Raw genomic sequence first — 19,607 nt, 5'->3', positions numbered from 1 at the left:
GTGCTCCATTTTTATTGCTTTTATTTCATTAAATTTTATTTTTACTGTTTTATCAGTGAATTTATTGTGATAACTGTAATCGGTATTAACAATATTGCACAACGTAAACTGCATTCGTAAAGAGTCTTAAATGTGCGGCTGTATAAATGCATTATTTCAAATCCTTTTAAATCATTTGTATTCTTTAAATAAATTGTGAAATTATGAAGAGTCCTTAAACATTAAATAACATTATCAGGTAGGTTTGACATTTCTAAATGTCAGATTTTATTTAGAAGCAGAATTCAAGAAGCATGATAAAGTGACATTAAAATAGAGTTATGTGTTTAGTATTACCGTAATATTGTGTATATGACAGTTGAAACTCCATGTACATGACAGATATTGTGCATGTGGCAATACGATAATTTATAAAAACACGTTAATTTTCAAATTGTGAGATTTTCATTTTTTAATATCGCAACTTTTTGAGCCATTGCATTAGAATAGAATTGTAAAGTTTTAAATTTCTTTACATTCAAATAATTTTAAAATTCTATAAAAGTTTTTTTTAAATAATAGAATAGTGTAGATTCCTAAAAAAATCTGTTTCTGCTGCTAGGAAATGTCAGTTCTTAAAATAGTGTGTTGTACTCTACTTGCTGTACTCCATTTTCTTAGCAAAATCTGGATAACAGTACACTTGATTTTCTGGGTGTATTCCTTCATAAGATCATGACATCATAGAATCTGGTGAAATTCATCATCCCCGTGTTGAGTTCCACCTCACCTGTGTGCTAATTAAGACGTTATGCGAAACAATGGCAGCTTACCGAAATACATGTCAAAGTCATCAACGAGCATGCATTGGCGATATCTAAACTATGACTTGAAACTCATAACCAATTTCCTGACAGGCAAGGTACTGTATACTCCCAGGGGTTGTGTTGTATGACTGGGCCAGCACCGTGTTTCACTTAAAATCGAAACTACCAGGGTAAGTTTGGCCAATACGCACCTGGATCTAAAATTTACCTATTTATATACGTTGTTTGATTTATTCCTTTGTTCGTATGCTTTGTTTTGCGTGACCCTACAAAGTTTATCTGATGCAATATTATGGTTTTCTCAATTAATTTAAGATAAGAAAATTTATCAAGATTATAATGGTCTGTTTTGAACGATAAATTTAAATCAAATAATTGTTGTGGAAGTGTACAGTTACTAGCTTGGTAGGTTAACATGTTTTACTTGCATATCCTATGGGATAGGTCCGAATCCTGTGCTCTGTCACGTTGCCAGAATTTAAAAACAGCTTGATGCGATGTTATGCAACAAACTTAATTCCATTCTTTAGCTAGCTTAAATAAAGCTATGCTTGTTCATGTTCTATCACTACCGGAGTTACAAAACACAGTGCTTAAATCATTTTTTACCTTTCAAACATGTGTGGTATAAAACATTTACATCGGATATACCTCTGAAACCTATTGGAGTTATAAGAGTTGCATCAGTGTGGTATCAGAGTTAACCACCCAAATATATTAAAGAGTAAACTGATCACAAACTACAGACCAACTTAAACTAGTTCTATGCATGGTTAACTCTAATGCGTATGAACACAAATAATGCGTTCATCCAGTAAAGTAACTGTTTTCATTGTTTTGTTTTCCTGAAATCATATCTTATTTTTCACAACCCTGGATTATTTTTTTCTATATTTTATCTTCTTGAAAACATATGTTGTCTTAAATTATTGATAAGTGTTGTATGGAAGTGATCAGATGTGTTGCTGAAGACAATGCCAAATTATAATACAATACATTTATCTTTAGATAACCTCCTTATGTTTTTAAATTCTAAAATGTTTTTTTTTATTACCTTTCTGAAGTGAAACTCTTCAATTGTGGAGTTTATTAAAACAAAGATTTAAAAGAAAAACAAATAAATTTGTTTCTATTGTTTCAATTTCTTGGTCTGATAAGAAATTTTATTTTTAAAAACAGATTTTCGGTTTTCTTTGTCAATTTTATAGTTTTTTTTTTCTCTTGTTTGAATAATTCATTGATTATTGATTGAATTATAAATTAATTGAATACATTATTGATTGATTAATTGTTTACTTGATTGATTTAATATTTAATTGATTGATTGATTAAATATTTGATTGATTGAATACTTGATTAATTGATTGATTAATTATTTGATTGATTGAATATTTGATTGATTGATTTATTAATTATTTGATTTATTGAATACTTTATTGATTGATTAATTGTTTGATTGATTGAATACTTGATTAATTGAATATTCGATTGATTGATTAATTATTTGTTTGATTGAATACTTTATTGATTAATTATTTGATTGATTGAATATTTGATTGATTGAATATTTAATTGATTGATTTATTATTTGATTTATTGAATACTTTATTGATTGATTAAATATTTGATTGATTGAATAATTGATTGATTGAATATTCGATTGATTGATTAATTATTTGATTGATTGAATATTCGATTGATTAATTATTTGATTGATTGAATACTTTATTGATTGAGTAATTATTTGAACGAAATTGTTTATTTATTCCATAATATTTAACACTTTAAAGAATTTAACTTTTTTTTACTGCTGTGCTTAAAATAATCTCCATCTGGGTCAAAATGATATCGATAAGGCAGGTTGCTTAACTAAGAATGTAAGAGGCTTGGCTAAGCGATGCTTACTCACTAACACTTTCCTGATGTCATGAAACATTTACGGCTGTTGGGAATGACTTTGCTAGACCGGCAGTGATGAGCCAACTCACTTTTGATTCGTATCTAATGAGGTGTTAAAATTGCCACCACCTGCTTTGCATTGGAGAAACTCATATCCACTGACCTAAACACCCTACGTTTTAATTTTGGAGACAGCTAGTCTAACAAGCTTGTCCGTCTATCTATATATAAACATGCTGTTTTATGATGTTCGGCTAAAAATTATATTTACAAAAATGTAATTGTGTTTAAATGAATACACAGTTATAAACTTGATGAGGAGGTTAAAAATAAAACCATCATCATCAGTTATGACATCTTTAACCGATTATGACTTTTATATGGTTTTTCAAAACATTTATTGTTTTTGTTAGAACGTATTAAAAGATATAATTACTATCGTAATTAGTGTTGTTATGTTTGTGGATATCTGGTAAATGAAGTATAAAAAGTAGTCCATATCTGATACGGCCGTCAGGGGAATACACGTCGCACTGCCTCTTATGATAGTCTTCAACATATTTCATGCGTTTGCAATTTATTTCAGGAATAATTTGCAATTTGTCCAATATAGTCGTTAACCGCTCAAATACGTACACGGTTACTTAAACCTCAGAAAGCCTTAGGTATATCCTTACAGTGTGTCTCTTGATTTCTGTTCTTTAAGTGCATATATTTTTAATTTCTATCCTCGCTAATCTCGCCGGCTTCTTTTGGAAATCTGCATTGTATGTAACATGTTTGACCCATTCCATTTGATGGAATAATAGATGTGAAATATTTAAATTTACATTGCTATAATATATTTTCTACAGAACCTGAACTTGTAACCCTGTGTTATTTATTTTTCTTTTTCTTTCTTTTCTTCTTTATGATGAGGAAATTTTAAACTTTTAAAATTACAATTTTTTTCAATATGAAGGATTTAATTTCGATAGGGTTTTATTTAGTATGAGGGAAGTAATAAGGTATTTTTTTAAAATGAGCAAAGTAATTTAAATGAAGGGTTTTTTTTCTATGAGCTAGTTGATTTTAATTTATTGGTAGGCCTAATGCGATTTTTGAAGTTTTCCACTAAATATGAATGTTACTTACTGTAATGGCAGAGCTAACGTGTATGTTATAAGATTATTAAGTATTCATCTCATTAACTATATTTTTTCTAGGATATAGATTATTTTTACTGTGATAAACAGTGATGTGAAGCATAAATCCATCTGTTATTGCTCTCACCTCTGATGACCTCTTGGTCTCTACAACTTGTTCAGGTTAACCGTTTTGACCTTTTCCTATTGCCCATGGCCTATACATTACCTTTCCTTCTGTGATGATAATAACAATATTTTTGAATGAGGCAAAATACAGTCCACTTTAAAATGGAAATTCATTTTGCTTGGCATATTAAATTATGACAATAAAACAATAAGTAGTGTACAAAGTGTTTCTAGACTCCTACGAAGATTTCATATCGGAGAAGGCATTCATTATAATTTGACTAATTTGACTGACATGCTTTCTTCAGTGTCAAAATCAATCAAATTGTAATTAACAATTATGAAGAGAAAATATTAATTATCTACAGTAATTGATGATTGGTAATAATTTATCATCTGTAGTAAATCTGCGCAAATTAAGAAATACTCACGTAATCATCTCTCTTAACTTTATGCTATTAGAGGATTGATAGATTGTAAGGCATGTGACTATATACCAAAGGACCAAAAATGTAGTTGGTTAGCCTAACTTTATACTGTATTTTTTTTATTGAAGCTAATACATTTTTTTAATGACACTTAATATACAGTATCTCTCAGGTGCCAAAAAAGACAGTATTTCTACACTACAGTACTATAGAATAATATAACATAATTATTCCTTACTAGAACATTGTCCCAGTTTAAAATTTCTCAATTGGGTAAAATCTTATAAATAACACAAAGTTGTTTAGCAAAGTACATGTTTCAGGTCATGTATAGTAATGGAAAGTGATTACATACAGGTAGAGAATGATAATTTTAGATTTTTCATCCATTTAATTTAGGTACGATGTATCATATTCTTCTTAAAATGTTGTATGTTTCAATTCAACACTCTCCTAAATTGCCTTTTCAGCGCCGTACAACATCATCATACAATCATACATAATATTTCTTATAAGTTAATGTGTTTTCAGCATTTTTATTATTATTATTTTTTTTTCTGCTTGTTGAATTTTGCGTATTTATATTCTGGGAACAAGAAATAAATGGTTGATAGATACATCACTAAAAAAAAGATCTGAGACCATTGTGATAAAGAGTAGCCTAGCCATTTCATTCCCCAGCTACCAATGATTCTGATACTGGTACAGTACATACAAAAGTAATGCCTGGTTAAATTCCTAGGACACAGATTCCTTAGGGAATGCATGGCTAATTTTAAGCTATTAAAGGTAATAGATTTAAGGTGGGTTATGACTTGTCTATACCCTACTTTATAGGTCTTCACTTGATGTTTATGATTTATGAAACATGCACAGGTTATGTACAGGGTTATTTATACATTGGACTACTTTTACTCTGTCTTTCTGTTATGTTCCATTCATGTCAACTATTAATCTTAAGCTCTGTCTACACTATCAAACTAGTTATTAGAGAAGAAAAAGTGTGATATACCAATATGGTAGTGATATGACATCATCGTGTCCATATATGGGCACATCACATAACATAAAGTTTGATAGTGTAGACAGAGCTTAACATTGACAATGTTGATATTAGTTGTAAATATGGAATGAGGACATACTCTAACTAATGTCTGTGGGAAATATTGTTATAGTTTTTTGCGATTTTTAATGTCTGTTGGAGAAATTATTATTTAACATGACATGTGTGTTCTAAAAATGGAAAATTGAAACTGAGGTTATAAATACAGTAATACATTTTGACTTTTCCAGTGGAAACCGACCCTTAGTTTTCTTTTTTTAATGGATTTATAATTGTGTGTTTGGTTATTGTTAAAGGACATTGACAACACCTCTGGCAGCTGATTGGTCAAAAGGTGCCATATTACTCAACAAACTAATAATTCACTTCTCAGGTCATAAGGTCAGCATTGTTGATGATTTCTATGGTAACTAACTATACAATGGTACAAGTTAGGACTATTCGGATTCATTAATATGTATTATATGTTTGGTACTTTATTTTCTCAATTATCAACAATAATACAACAAATAAACTTTTTTTTTATTTATTTGGCAAAGTACTGGTTTTAACCTGGGCACATTCTGTCAGGATTTTATAGAACCTGTTTCAGTTTGTATTGCTTGGTGCAAACCAATGATCCATTTAACATCACTCTCAGGACGTTAACTTTACGAAGTATAGGGAAGCAGTATAATATAAATGATGCTGTAACCATGGAGATATCATGGTCATGTGGTTTATATTCACCATAGGGAAGATTAGTGATATGACTGTTCATGGTCAGTTTTTGTATGAATCTGAGATGGCTACTAATAAGCTACACACTTATATTGTTTTTGTATTATTTTAATAAACAAATTGTGGAAAACACAGAATTGGTTGGAACAATAGATGATATTACATCAGGAATCAATTATAGATGGTTGTTCACCTGATAAGAACATGTTTAACCATCTCAGTATTTTAGTAAGTTTTTTCAGTGTAACGTTAATCATAGACATAAGTAATGGATGGGTTTAGTTCATTTAAGCGTTGTTTCAAGAGTTTGAATTCTATTAGAAACAATGCCAAGGGAGTTGTAGAAACTATACTGCTGAGAAGACCTTGCTAAAAGCCAGGCCATGCATCCCCAACGCGCTACCTCTAAGACACCCACTGTTTAGTTATCTGCCTGGCTCAGCGTCCGAGGTCTAGCCCTTCTGCTTCAATACATGAAGTTTGTAGGTAAAAGAGTACACCTAGGCTAACTGCGGCTGTGTCTACCCCATGCTAGGCAATATGCAAATCTAGGAAAAACCTCCCACTAGAAGCTGGAAAAGAACCTCTACCTCTGGTGATTATAACAACACCTCAGGCTTAGCGGATGAGGTCATTGCTTTGTGAAGTACATATTAGCATCAAACTATAGTCGTATATTGTATAAATAAACTATAATAAAGGGTAGATAAATGAAAATAGGCCAGGGAGTTTGAAGGTACATAGAAACGATTTGATTGGATGTCACTCACAGGCTCGTTGACAAATTCATGTCATTGGTTTTATCAGCCCTAGTTCTCTTCTACCTGTCAATCAAGCAACTGGTAAACAATATTCATATGTCTATCACTGTATGTTTTTTCAATAGTCATTGTACTATGAAATGTTAGCCAACAATATGCATTATGATTAGTATGGTGGAAGGAATGGTAATAATAACTAGGTTCTCAAAACACATTTCTTGGAAGTTTTTGAGATTCAGCACCCCCAGTTTTTATGGGTGTCACGAAAGCTCAGACCACGAAAGCTCAGACCCCCTAAGACCTAAGATCACGAAAGCTAAGACCCAACACCTAAGATTACAAATATTTATCTTTCGCACCTGCCTTGTATTTTAACTCCTAACATTTATTCTGAATACCACACCTCTTAGAATTGGCACTTTCATGAAAAAGAATCACATAAAAAGTAACAAATACATTTTTAAATTGATGATTTTACAGACGTTTTTCTCGCACACAAAATGACTAGCCTACAGTACAGTAGGCCTACCCCATGGGCCATGTTCAATGTTTTTGTTTCTATGGAACGTCAAAAGAGCAAAAATTATATAGAGGGCTGAAAACTCTGTGGAGTCCATCTACAGTGTGGATGGAACAATGTAAAATTAAAATTGTAATGATAATAGTATAATCATGCAAGTACGAAGAAATAAATACTGGCAAATAAATTTTAATTTAAAAATCATGATAAGTTTTTTTGTTTCGTTTTCTTTCTGTTTTTATACTTGTACTATTATTGTTGCTCTTTTGGCGCTCCATAGAAACAAAAACATTGAGCATGATGGGGAGCTCGAGGAGTTACATTTATACAGTATACAAAGAAACACATCTGTAAAATCATCAATTTAAAGGATTTATTTATTTGTTATTATGTGTTTCTCCTTCTGAAAGTACTTATAAGTCCTAATTTTAATGTGTGGTGTTCAGGATAAAGTTAGTCAACAAATTTGGAGTCAAAATACAAGAAAGGCAGGTGCGTAAGAAAAACATCCTCTGAACCAACACAATGGAGTAAATATATACCAACAAACAACCCGTCAAGTTTGTTTGTTGTAAAGAAAAAATATACATTTACTCAACGGGCGAAAATAATGTGAGTTTATCTATGTTTTGCGGTAGTATTAAATTATATTTATGGTAATAAATGAAACCTACTGTGTTTAAAATTATGTATGGATAAACAAGTATTGTTTTTAAGCTGTAGTATATCTTAGTATTTGTAATCTTAGGTGTTGGGTCTTAGCTTTCGTGATCTTAGGTCTTAGGGGGTCTGAGCTTTCGTGGTCTGAGCTTTCGTGACACCCCAGTTTTTATTTTTGGTTTGTGACCTAAAGTACACAATTGTTATTTGCTTGTGATGTTTGAGTCAGTGGTTCAGTCTAAACTCACGTTTTTGTAACACAATAGATTATCAATCAATCTGCAACAATTATAGTAATAGTTACCTAGATATTATTCATAATTTATTTCAGCGAGTGAGTGGCCGAGCGGTTAAGACAGTGGAACTGTAATTACATAGCCATAACTTTGGCAAGGGTTCGAGGCTCACTCGCTCCATGGTTCTATAGGACTATAAACCGTAGGTCCAATGTACACATCTGGCTCATATGAACCTACTAGTACTGTAGTACATCTTTTAAGATGAGTAGGGGTTTATCCCGGTGTACTAGTACACACACAGTCACTGTCACTCACAGCCACTGATCATAACTGAGAGACCAGTCTTTGACTGAAGAGGTCACCCAGTATAAAAATGTATAATAAAAAAAATTAAATAAGTAAACAAAAATATACAAGAAAACAATTTTGTTTGTTTTATTAGAGCATTTTACATGTTATTCATACTACAGATGATAAACACACTTTTTTGTATTGTATCATTTAAATTTTAGAATATGCGTGTTGCATGTTTTATATTATTAATGCAGAATTAAAACGTTTTAAATGTTTTCTTCATGTCCATGGTATTTAACGATAGTCGCAAAAGATGAAAGGTTGAGTGTGATCTATTCATGTTCCCATACTGTCTAGCAAGATAAAGGCTTATCCGACCCAAACTCCCAGATCACAAGACAACGACATTTAAATCCTAAAATAAGTACTAATGACATGTGGGTTTAATCAGAATGAATCCATTTGTACACGGGTAGAATGCTGATGACTCTTTTTGCTCTCTTTCCTTTTTACATGATGACCTTTTTTGTTGACCTTTGTCTTTACGTTACCCAATTAGAACCATGTTGAATTAATAACACAAAACCCTTGTGGAATTGTTTAACAAGGTTGCTTTATTAAAAATTATGTATTATTATTATTTAATACGTTACTGTTGCCTTAAAACAAAATTTGAATTTTGTTTCCTTAATTTGGTGTTCTTTCCAATACAATAAAACACCTAATTTGGAATACCCAGAATTGGTTAACACCTCTACTAAAGAGGGTAACTTTGGAATGTGTCTCCTTATGTTTCCAATATAACAACTTAAAGATAGGTTTCTAAACCTTAAAATATTAGTATGTAGACAGAATCTAACCAAGTTTAAAGGTATAAAGAATTCAATTCAAAGTTACCTTCTTTATGTAGAATTAAACATATCCCTATATATATTAAGTATATAGCTTATATAGTACAGTAATGATCCAGGTACACTATGGCCCATGGAACATCAGGAGGGAATCAGTCTAGCTGTGTTTGGCTCTGTTCACACATTTCGTCTTGCTAACTCATCTATTCATATATTGGATATGACACCAGCAGGTCAAAAAGGCTTCTCTCCACGTCCCCAGAGACTGGATACACTGGCGTAGATGATTCATACGATTTTTAAACATTACACACCAGAACGATAACAAACATGTCGTGTTATTGTAGTTCGTACTTTAGAAGGTGGGGAAAAGGAATGACGTTAGGTCATTGTGCGGAGATCGGCTCGGAAGTCCCTCAGATTAAATTCTTGCCATAGGGTATTGTCGATAGAGGCTTATCATGTTGTGTTGCTTTAATTAAGATCTTTGAGTTATAATTGTAAATCAGTATAGCCAAACATCGTGATTCATACAAAAGGCTTTAGTATCCACTATTTGGAATACATATGAATAGATACAGAACATTTAGCTGCATATTCTCGGTACTGTACCTATACATTCTACAGTATCATAAGCAAATTATATGATACAGTGTGACACCTGTATCACAAAACCTAGCATAATGACACTGCTGTGTGTGACACCTGTATTACAAAACCTAGCATTATGACACTGCTGTGTGTGACACCTGTATCACAAAACCTAGCATAATGACACTGCTGTATTAAATAATTTCATACTGGACATAATGCGACAACACAGAACAAATTTTAGCTTGCCTCTTGTGAAGGAGAAAAACAGAACGCTATCCAAAATATTGTGCTTTTTTTTATTGATATGAAATCATAACAAATTTTAAAATAATTTTTATCTCTTTCAGGAATCATAATCGCATAAGTAGTATTGACGGGGCGGCCATTGCAATGTTTCCAAATATGGAAACCCTTGATCTGAATTTCAACGAGTTCACAGTAATAAGGAACGGCTCATTCCCGGCGATCAACAACATCCAAAGATTGTAAGTGATGCTGCCGTTTGGTAACAGTTAACAGTAATTCATTGCTTGGATTATATTCGCGCAAATTTATATTATTTATGATGCCTTTATGAATTTATATTATTCACTATGAAAGGCAAAGCAATTATACAACGAATGTTATCACGATTATTCTAAAAATATTGTTTTTATATATATCATCATAGCAGATATGAATTTGCATTTTACTTTGGCAAAATATTTTTTAACGATTTGTATTGATTCATTTATTAACTAAATTCCCTGGGGAAGTGTGTACAAGTTAATGTTTGTTTTTTTGTATGGTAGATTTTGATGAGTTGTAAATGTTGTTTGTGAATGGTATACTCATCAGCCTGTGGGTACTTTATTGTTATCAGCTAAAGTACAATTTCAGTTACCTGGTTAAAAATAGTATATAATAATAAATACTTAATTGAGCGACCTTGTTTTCAATCTCACTGATTTATTCATCATCCTTACCATTCATTACAAATTTATATTTTTAACATTATACTGGGTAGTTTTATCTTATGTACACAATGTTAAAATGCAGGAACCTGGAATATTCCCAAACAAATCTAATTTATGTCCATTGTAGGCCAAGTTAATACGCCATGCTGACCGTTTATTCCCAGGTGAAGATGCATTTCACAAGGGATCCGATCAGAAGCTTTTTCCGAATCCTAAATCTTACAAACAAATTGTACTATCTTTTCTTTTTTTATATTAATTACCAATTAATTTAAAACACAGGTACATGAACAGCAATAAGATATCAAGCATATACGAGAATGCAATGATAAACTTAACTCATCTGAAAACTTTAAAACTCAACAAGAACTCTGTGAAGAAACTGCCAAAAGACATGTTTGAACCTTTGGCAAATCTAACCATTCTGTAAGTATTGATGTTTTTATATTGTTTCACAATGCCTTCAGTTCTAAATTGATTGTCCTATAACACCCTTTTAAAATTAAAGGCCAGGTGCGGGCAAAGAATTTCTATCATACATTCTAATAATTATCGATCTATAATTTCCTATGTGTGTCATCTTTTTGGGGATTTTTAATGTCTTATATACAGTAGTAAGTTGTACATTCATGATTTTGTTGAAAATAAGCACTTTCTTGTCAGTGGATAGTTTATGCCTGTTCCTGAGCTTTAAGTTCTTTAAACCATTTCTACATATTTATATAATCATGTCTTAAATGACTCAATGAGTTGATGATATCAACTTAACTTTGTGGTTTAAATAATGATGATGGCAAAAGAATGCCAAGGTTATGCAGATTTCAAGTGTGACCACAAACTTCTCATCTCAACATACTCAAAGAACATCTTTACACATCTTCTAGTGTTGAACTATTTAGATGAGTCATACATTAATGTAATATTTAATAACATTTCTATATAAATATAATCAATAACAATATATACAAGGTAAATGATTGACTATATGTATGCATCCGTGATGAATATAATCTGTGTTTATCTTTAGAAAGGATTACGCCATTTTTAGCGAAAAACCGTGTTATGGTAATCTTGAAACGTTGTCTATTTGTACTAAGTGTCATTTATTGGCTTAAGTCTGTTGCTATTTATAAACAGAATGGTAAAAAATAGTATGATTAAAGTTAAAATGAATGCAGAATTGCTTGAATTGTTGCAAAATTAGTAAAATAGAAAATCAATCAAGAATATGACTAAAAAAACATATTGAATATTTACTATTTTGTTTGCAGTACTTAAAAATGATTGGCTGTTTTATTGGAAAATCAATTGCGAACAAACATGACCTAATTACTCTAGTTAAATGACCTGATTTATTAATTACGTTTGTTAAGAATCTAAATTAGCTATATTCACTTACAAAAAGCTATTTGGAACAATAAATGAAAATTAATGAAATTGATGTGTACATTAGCTTTCTAATAACTATAACACTCAACATTAATTTTAATTAAAAGCAATGTTTTTTTTCATTCAGATATGAATGGTAATAATATTTTGTTGGACATAGTGATTTCTAGTTTCAACTATGTCCTCTTTTATATTCAAACATGATTAAATTATGTAGGGTAGCCTTAGGGGGTCAGGTGATCAATACATTAGTCAAGTGATCAATAAGCCTGTCATGTGATCAATTGCCTTGTCAGGTGATCAATCAACTTTTGGCAAGATACCAGAGCATTCATTTAACATTAAAATAGCAACATTTTAGGAAGAAATTAATCTATACTTCTACTACTATTGATTTTGTTCGTTTCCCTAAAGGTGACTTGGATTTTTGTCTTTTACTAAGATATCAATAATAATACTATTGTTTAGAAATCTCTTGTATTCGCCTGTAGAAAATGATATCAGAACATCTTTAAAAATACTAGGTCAATCTTATGCCATCAATATTAACTGATACATGGAGGCGTAGCATTCATTTCCATAAAAAGGAATGAATATTATTCATAGACTTTGTATACAATTTGTTAGTGGAATTTTTTGTTTGAATTTTTAGTTTTTATAGAATAAAAATTATTTAAATTGATTTTTTCATACATAATGTTGTTCTACTAGATAGATGTTAAGCTCTGTCTACACTATCAAACTTTATGAGACAAAAAAAATGTGATGTGCCCATATATGGAAATGATGATGTCATAACACTACTATAAATTTGGGCATATCACTATCATATTTTGGCACATCACACTTTTTTTTGCCAAACTAGTTTGATACAGTAGACAAAGTTTAGGAAATAGTATTATGCATATGACATTTTTATAATAGAAATAGAAACGATTTTTTAACCTTTTAAATGCTTGAAATGTTTTCTCTCAATTTGGTTGCCATTTTATCAATACATTTCAGTGATAAATGTAATGCGACACTTTAAATAATGACACTGATACTCATTCTTGATTATAAGATTCACCAGTAAAACACAACGCAGTCGTCAGAGAGAGACAAAGAAATATTGCAACTATAAGAAATATAACACATTGATTAACTGTAAAGTATGCCTTCCAAGTGACCTAAAGGCTCTTATTGTTTATCATAGTAATACTACAGCTAAGGGAAATGCCTAGGAAATGCATTTGATGGAATAACTTCAAGTACATTTCCTAAACTAGATCTATTAATATTATCTTTTACTGTACACTGCTTTGTTGTCAGAATTATTAACAACAGTTTGCAAATTTGCTTGCATTAAATCTATCATTTATTCTCGACATGTCTTTTGTAGTTCCACTCTTTGTTGTTGTTAATAGATCAATCATTTGTCACCAGACAGAAATTTAAAATCATTGCTAACTTATTATTATTTTATCTAATATTATATGGTTCTGATTTTAGTAATATAGTTTTATACAGTATGTGTCTCCCAAGTCAATTATACTGTAGTAAAAATGCAATTACGTTTATTTTGGAGTTGGGCTACCAAAAGTGGAAGTGAACTAGTGAAATTTACAGTTACACCAGCTCAGGGGCTAGTGACACATCAAGCCTTAAAATAAATGTTTAAATAGTTTAATAAATTGGAGAGACACGCCCTTTGGTTTGGCGATAGTTGTCTTTTACAGTTCTTGTCTCTCCTCAGTGCTCCATTTTTTATGTTTCAATCATCACTGAAAGTAATTACCTAAATAAAATAAAATAAATCCTAAATGCGGTTGCTCTGCTGAATTCGTTGACCATTATTCCATTTTATAGTCTGTTGTTCAAATTTTGATAAAGGTTTTTATGGTTCCAAACTAGATAGCGCTGCACTTTCTCTTTTCATCATTACTGTACTTGTTCGAATTCCGCAATAAATATTTCTATCGCTCTGCCATGTTTATAGGAGAAAGAATAATAAGCATCTCTATACAGAAACTCTAGTCTTGTAAGACTAAAGTAAGAACGATCTTAAGTCAAAATAAACAGTATACAAAAACACAGTAATAAACTGTAAATTGTTTGTAGTCCAGGTGTTGGTGCTGAATGCTTTTTGACTTCTCCACTGACACACACAGTTAAACTTAATAATGACAAAAATGATTAAGATTTTACATATTTAGTGATTAGTCAAAGCAGGTTTATCAGTAATTTCAATCAGATACTCAAAAATCTTAAATAAGCACATCTAAAATGATATTCAATTATATATCCATTTACTTTATAACACCAAATTCATTTTAAATAAATTATAAAAACCACTAAATCTTCAGTGAAATTATTGTTTTGTCAATTTTCAATGACAAAATGTTGATTTCTTCAGATCATGTAGATGAATTAACTGCAGTGAACTCTGTTCCATAAAACCCTGTAAAGAGGCCTGGTTACCATTCCACTATGTTTAGCCTGCAGTAGCATCCAATGTTTATTTGGAATCTCTCTGCACTGCAATAAACTATACTTTAATTGGATGGAATTAAAGTGCAAGTTTTGTACAAGCTATGTTAGCTTGTAGAAACAAAGGTGAAAGCATCTGTGAAAGGTTGATATATGCGATAGGGAAATCATTCAATTATAATCTATTATATTTTAGTTCAGCTAACTTAACTGTTTTCTATTGTTTTTCTTGTGTTCTATTATTATTATCAATTCCACATTTTTATTTTCCAATGACACAGGATATTTATGTTCAAAAAATGAAAGCATTATTTTTCTGTCAATCTTAATTGTTTTTTTCTTCTTCAGAGAATTGAATAAGAATAGGCTGCGGAAAGTCGAGAGTTTAACCTTCTTGAAGCTGAAGAAACTTCGAGTTTTGAAACTGCGACGAAACGGTATCTCTTTACTGGAAGATGGCGCCTTCTATGGGCTTGAAAGACTGGAAGAGCTATACCTCGATAACAATAAACTGTCATCGATAAATAAAGGGTGGTTGTACGGACTGGAAACGTTGAAGCATCTTTCGGTTAATAACAACAGTATTAACTTCACAGATCCCATGTCATTCTGTGCAAAGCTTCAGTCTCTTGATCTCAGTTATAACCAGTTAGTGAGTCTTGTGGAAAACAACTTTGAGAAATTGACAGAGCTGCAGAGCTTGAACCTCGGCCATAACTTTCTGTCAAGCTTCGAAGACGGTGCATTCCGTGGCTTAGTATCTTTAACAGAATTGTACGTAAATTTTATATTTTTATTATTGATTTTTAAACTGAACCTTTTTATTATCACTTAATGTAGTTACCTAAAACTTTCGAAAATTACAATGCAGTCTGTTAAGTTCAGCAAGTTTATAGTCCTTTCAACCTTTCCTTTCAAAATCCTGGATCAGTTACTGAATTTGGTGCATTTGACCATTTCATTAGTATAAAGCTCTGTCTACACTATCAAACTTTGTGATGTGCCCATATATAGACATGATGATGTCATGTCACTACCATATTTAAGCATATCACTAACATATTTGGGCACATCACACTTTTTTTGTCAAACTAGTTTGATAGTGTAGACAGAGCTTAAGGGAATGTTAAATTTGTTAGTAATACTCAATGCTACAGTTTTTCAAACTGCGATATAGAAAATAAAACACGTCATCATAAAATAATTGAATATCAATTTTATTCTTATTAATACAAATTAACAATATTCACAGAACATCAAGCAAATGATATTATTCATTTCAATCATCTATCAGATAATAAAATAATAATTTGTTTTTAATGAATTCATATAGATTATGTAATTTACAGAAGGTAGTCATGTTATTACATTGTTTCATGGATGAAAAGACTTAATTCACAATTTTATTACTTGATAAATACCTTCAAATTACTCCAATAATCACTTTATTACATTTCTTACAAAGCATTTACGTTCTTTCGTTACCGAAAACAGGTGATTTAAAGAAATATCATTAAACTGTTACTTCGATCAGAATTTTTATTTTTAATCGATAATAACTTTCAGCTGTTGGTAGTAGTTAATCCATTTAATGAAATTTTGACTACAAAAATTTTGACTACAAAAATAAAGAAAAGTTCTGAAAATGTTATTCTTGTGATTTGAAAATTAAAAAAATGTTCTCTATAATTTAGAGGTTTACATATAGCGTTATTTTCAGCACATTTTGTTTTCACATTTTACAGATAATCCATGTATAAATCACATCTATATAGACGAGACAAGAAAATTAATTTGAACAATCCATTTTAAAATTAAATTTATCAGAAGAGCTTTCTACATTTATCTACTCAAAAAAATTGTGATTTTTTTTAACACGCATAATGACTGTTTTGTTATACTGTAGTATTTGTGTCTCAAAGTTTCAATTTTGTTCAATCATACATATTTCTTCATTAATATTTCTTAATATTCTGTACAGGTTATTGGATCATAATGATATTTCATGGACGATAGAAGATGCAGCGGGTGCTTTCAAAGGCCTGACATCCTTGCTACGTCTGGGGCTGGCAGGAAACAAGGTTACATCTATCACCAGAAAGTCTTTCTCAGATCTTACTGAGCTTCAACAACTGTAAGAATATTTTTTAAACAGCAGACTCTAAAGCTCTATCTACACTATCAAACTTTATGGGACGTGCATGATGATGTCATATCACTACCATATTTGGGTATAGCACTACCATATTTGGGCACATCACACTTTTTTGTCAAACTAGTTTGATAGTGCAGACAGAGCTTAACACAAAAATGTAGTTAATATTATGATTAAGAAAGAAAGATAAGAATTGTTGTATGATGTGTTTTATTTTTTACATTAGGGATTTGACAGATAACATGATCACAGCTATTCAAGCAAATTCCTTCTCAAGTTTACCAAAGTTGAAAGAATTGTAAGTAAAAAAAGAACTATGTTTTCTATGAGTGCGTCTTTTATTGGTTTACCACTTTCTCTTAACATGTCATGACTAAATCAGTTACGTATTCACAGAGAAGTTTGGTGAGGTTTTACTATTTGTCTGTTAACATAAAAAGACAAAACCTGTAGGTTTCCACATACCCTCTTCACACAGAGAAGTTTGGTGTGGAGACCATTTGTATCATGACATGACAAAACCAGTAGACATCCATATGCCCCTCTCCTCACGGAGACATTTGGTGTGGTGAGTGCTACACTAGTTTACATATTTCCATGTAGAAGAATATGCTTCTGGGATGACGGATTGATTCATATAAATAAATGAGATGCGTGATAATCATCTGTCATGTACCGGAGACATATTTAGGACAAGGTTCTTGTAATCTTATTCCACATTTATGAAATGAATATATTGCATCATCAATCAGTATAATCAATATTAATCGCTTCAAGCACCTTGTCTATAGGTTCGAACATTATTCTTATTAGTTATTACAATTTTTCTCCCAAAGTATGTTTAGACTTTTAATTAAAATATTTCCAATACACAGGGAACTGTGTCAGTAAACATTTCTGGCCAACTAAAACTCTGCATGAACTATCAGAAATGTCTATAGTTTTTCTGACCTCGTAAATTAAAGCCTTTGATTGGATAATATTATAAATCATGATGTCAAAGGAATATGCATTCAGTAAATTTATTTAATTTTTAATGGTGAACCATTCCAAATGTTTAGTTGTAGGTAATAGACTGTGCTAGATCTTAAAATATATAATTCCATGTATACTGTTACTCATCAAAATGGTATGAATAAAGATTTAATTTAAGTTTTAACATCCCTATTCATTAATGGTACAAGCCGATTGCTTTGTACATTGAATGTGTAAAACATAATTTCTGAATCACACATTCAATAAAGACATTAATTTAAAGGGGGAATTTATGTAATTTAATCCAGTGGCTTTTAGTGAAATATTCAAAATTTGTCTCTAGGCATTTTTACAGTCACTCAAGAGATATGATCTCATTCATTTAAGACAAGTACAGTTGTTGGACGAGAAAAAATTACTTTGAGTCAGAAATATTTTGCTTGTGTTGTCCCCAGACAAAATTGTCACTTTAATGGTAATTGCGAAGGTCGTTTGTACATTAGTTGTCAAGGTCATGTGCTTACGTTAATTGCTTTACGCAAAGATTACTACTACTGACTGGGCAAAGGTAATCGCATGAATGGATAGTTACTAATATAGCAAGTCATTTCGCAGAATATTTTTTGTATTTGTTGTTCACCATTACTGAGAATAGAGCATCGTAGTTAAACGTTGAGTATAAGCCCATGCCCAATGTGGGCTTATTCTGAAGGTGTTATGAATCATTTTAGAAAGTGGTATCTTCAGTATGTAGGTTTTTACAGTCTATTTCGTGCCTAGCTTACCTGGAAAAACCGACATTGGCCTATTCTCTCTAAGAAATGAGCTACAACTTTAATATATAAACATTTTTAAACACCCCTATCAGGTAATGAACCCTTCCCTCGATTGGATTTACAATCAATCTCAAGGACATGAGCATTAAATAATATTATTAGTATAAATTTGTATTACGTTTTAACATAATTTAAACTTTATTATAAAGTTTTAGGATGCTGCATAGAACAGTAACTGCATGTATGTATAATTGTCAGTGTTTTCAATTTTGATTACATTTGTATGACCTCCTCATCAAGGCTAATGATAAACATTCTTAATTAGTATATTATTACTAAATATTTGTTCGCTTAATTAATTTCCCCCTGAAAATTAAGGCAAGCAAAATTAACAGGATTTACAAACTGTACGTTATCTACAAACGAGCATAATTATTTTACAACACTAAAGTACAGTGAATTTCCTCGAAATATAGTTACAAATTTTATGTATATAAAATATTTTATATATATAAAACATTATTTAGTAACAAGTATGGCAACTACTTTCTCCTTAAAGGCCCATTTACACTAGGACGATAACGATCGACGATAAATAGACAAATGTGCATTTTTCATACATAAAACAAAAGAAATATAAAAGCTTTTCATTGTAGAACTATAGAATAACCTTCTATGCTTCCTTTGATGAAAATTATATTTTCACACGTCCAATTAAATGACGTCATGATTAGTAAGAGCAATAATATCGTGAAAATACAACGATTTTATTGTTTTTATTTATCATGACGTCATTTGA

General features: G+C 30.9%; 1 protein-coding gene across 3 annotated transcripts in view; it reads left to right on the top strand.

Moving 5' to 3' along the window:
- LOC140059386 (uncharacterized) overlaps window positions 1-19,607 on the top strand; it is a 57,582-nt gene that overhangs the window by 25,445 nt on the left and 12,530 nt on the right. For all 3 annotated transcript variants that reach the window (XM_072105271.1, XM_072105272.1, XM_072105273.1), the window contains 5 exons: window positions 10,436-10,573; window positions 11,327-11,470; window positions 15,251-15,676; window positions 16,884-17,036; window positions 17,284-17,355. In XM_072105271.1, the coding sequence (XP_071961372.1) occupies window positions 10,436-10,573; window positions 11,327-11,470; window positions 15,251-15,676; window positions 16,884-17,036; window positions 17,284-17,355 (933 nt within the window). The remainder of the gene's footprint in view (window positions 1-10,435; window positions 10,574-11,326; window positions 11,471-15,250; window positions 15,677-16,883; window positions 17,037-17,283; window positions 17,356-19,607) is intronic.

This window comes from Antedon mediterranea, chromosome 9, assembly GCF_964355755.1.
Source record: "Antedon mediterranea chromosome 9, ecAntMedi1.1, whole genome shotgun sequence".
Lineage (NCBI taxonomy): Eukaryota > Metazoa > Echinodermata > Crinoidea > Comatulida > Antedonidae > Antedon > Antedon mediterranea.
The sequence above is the reverse complement of the archived record's forward strand: the minus strand, read 5'-3'. Positions and strand labels throughout refer to the sequence as shown.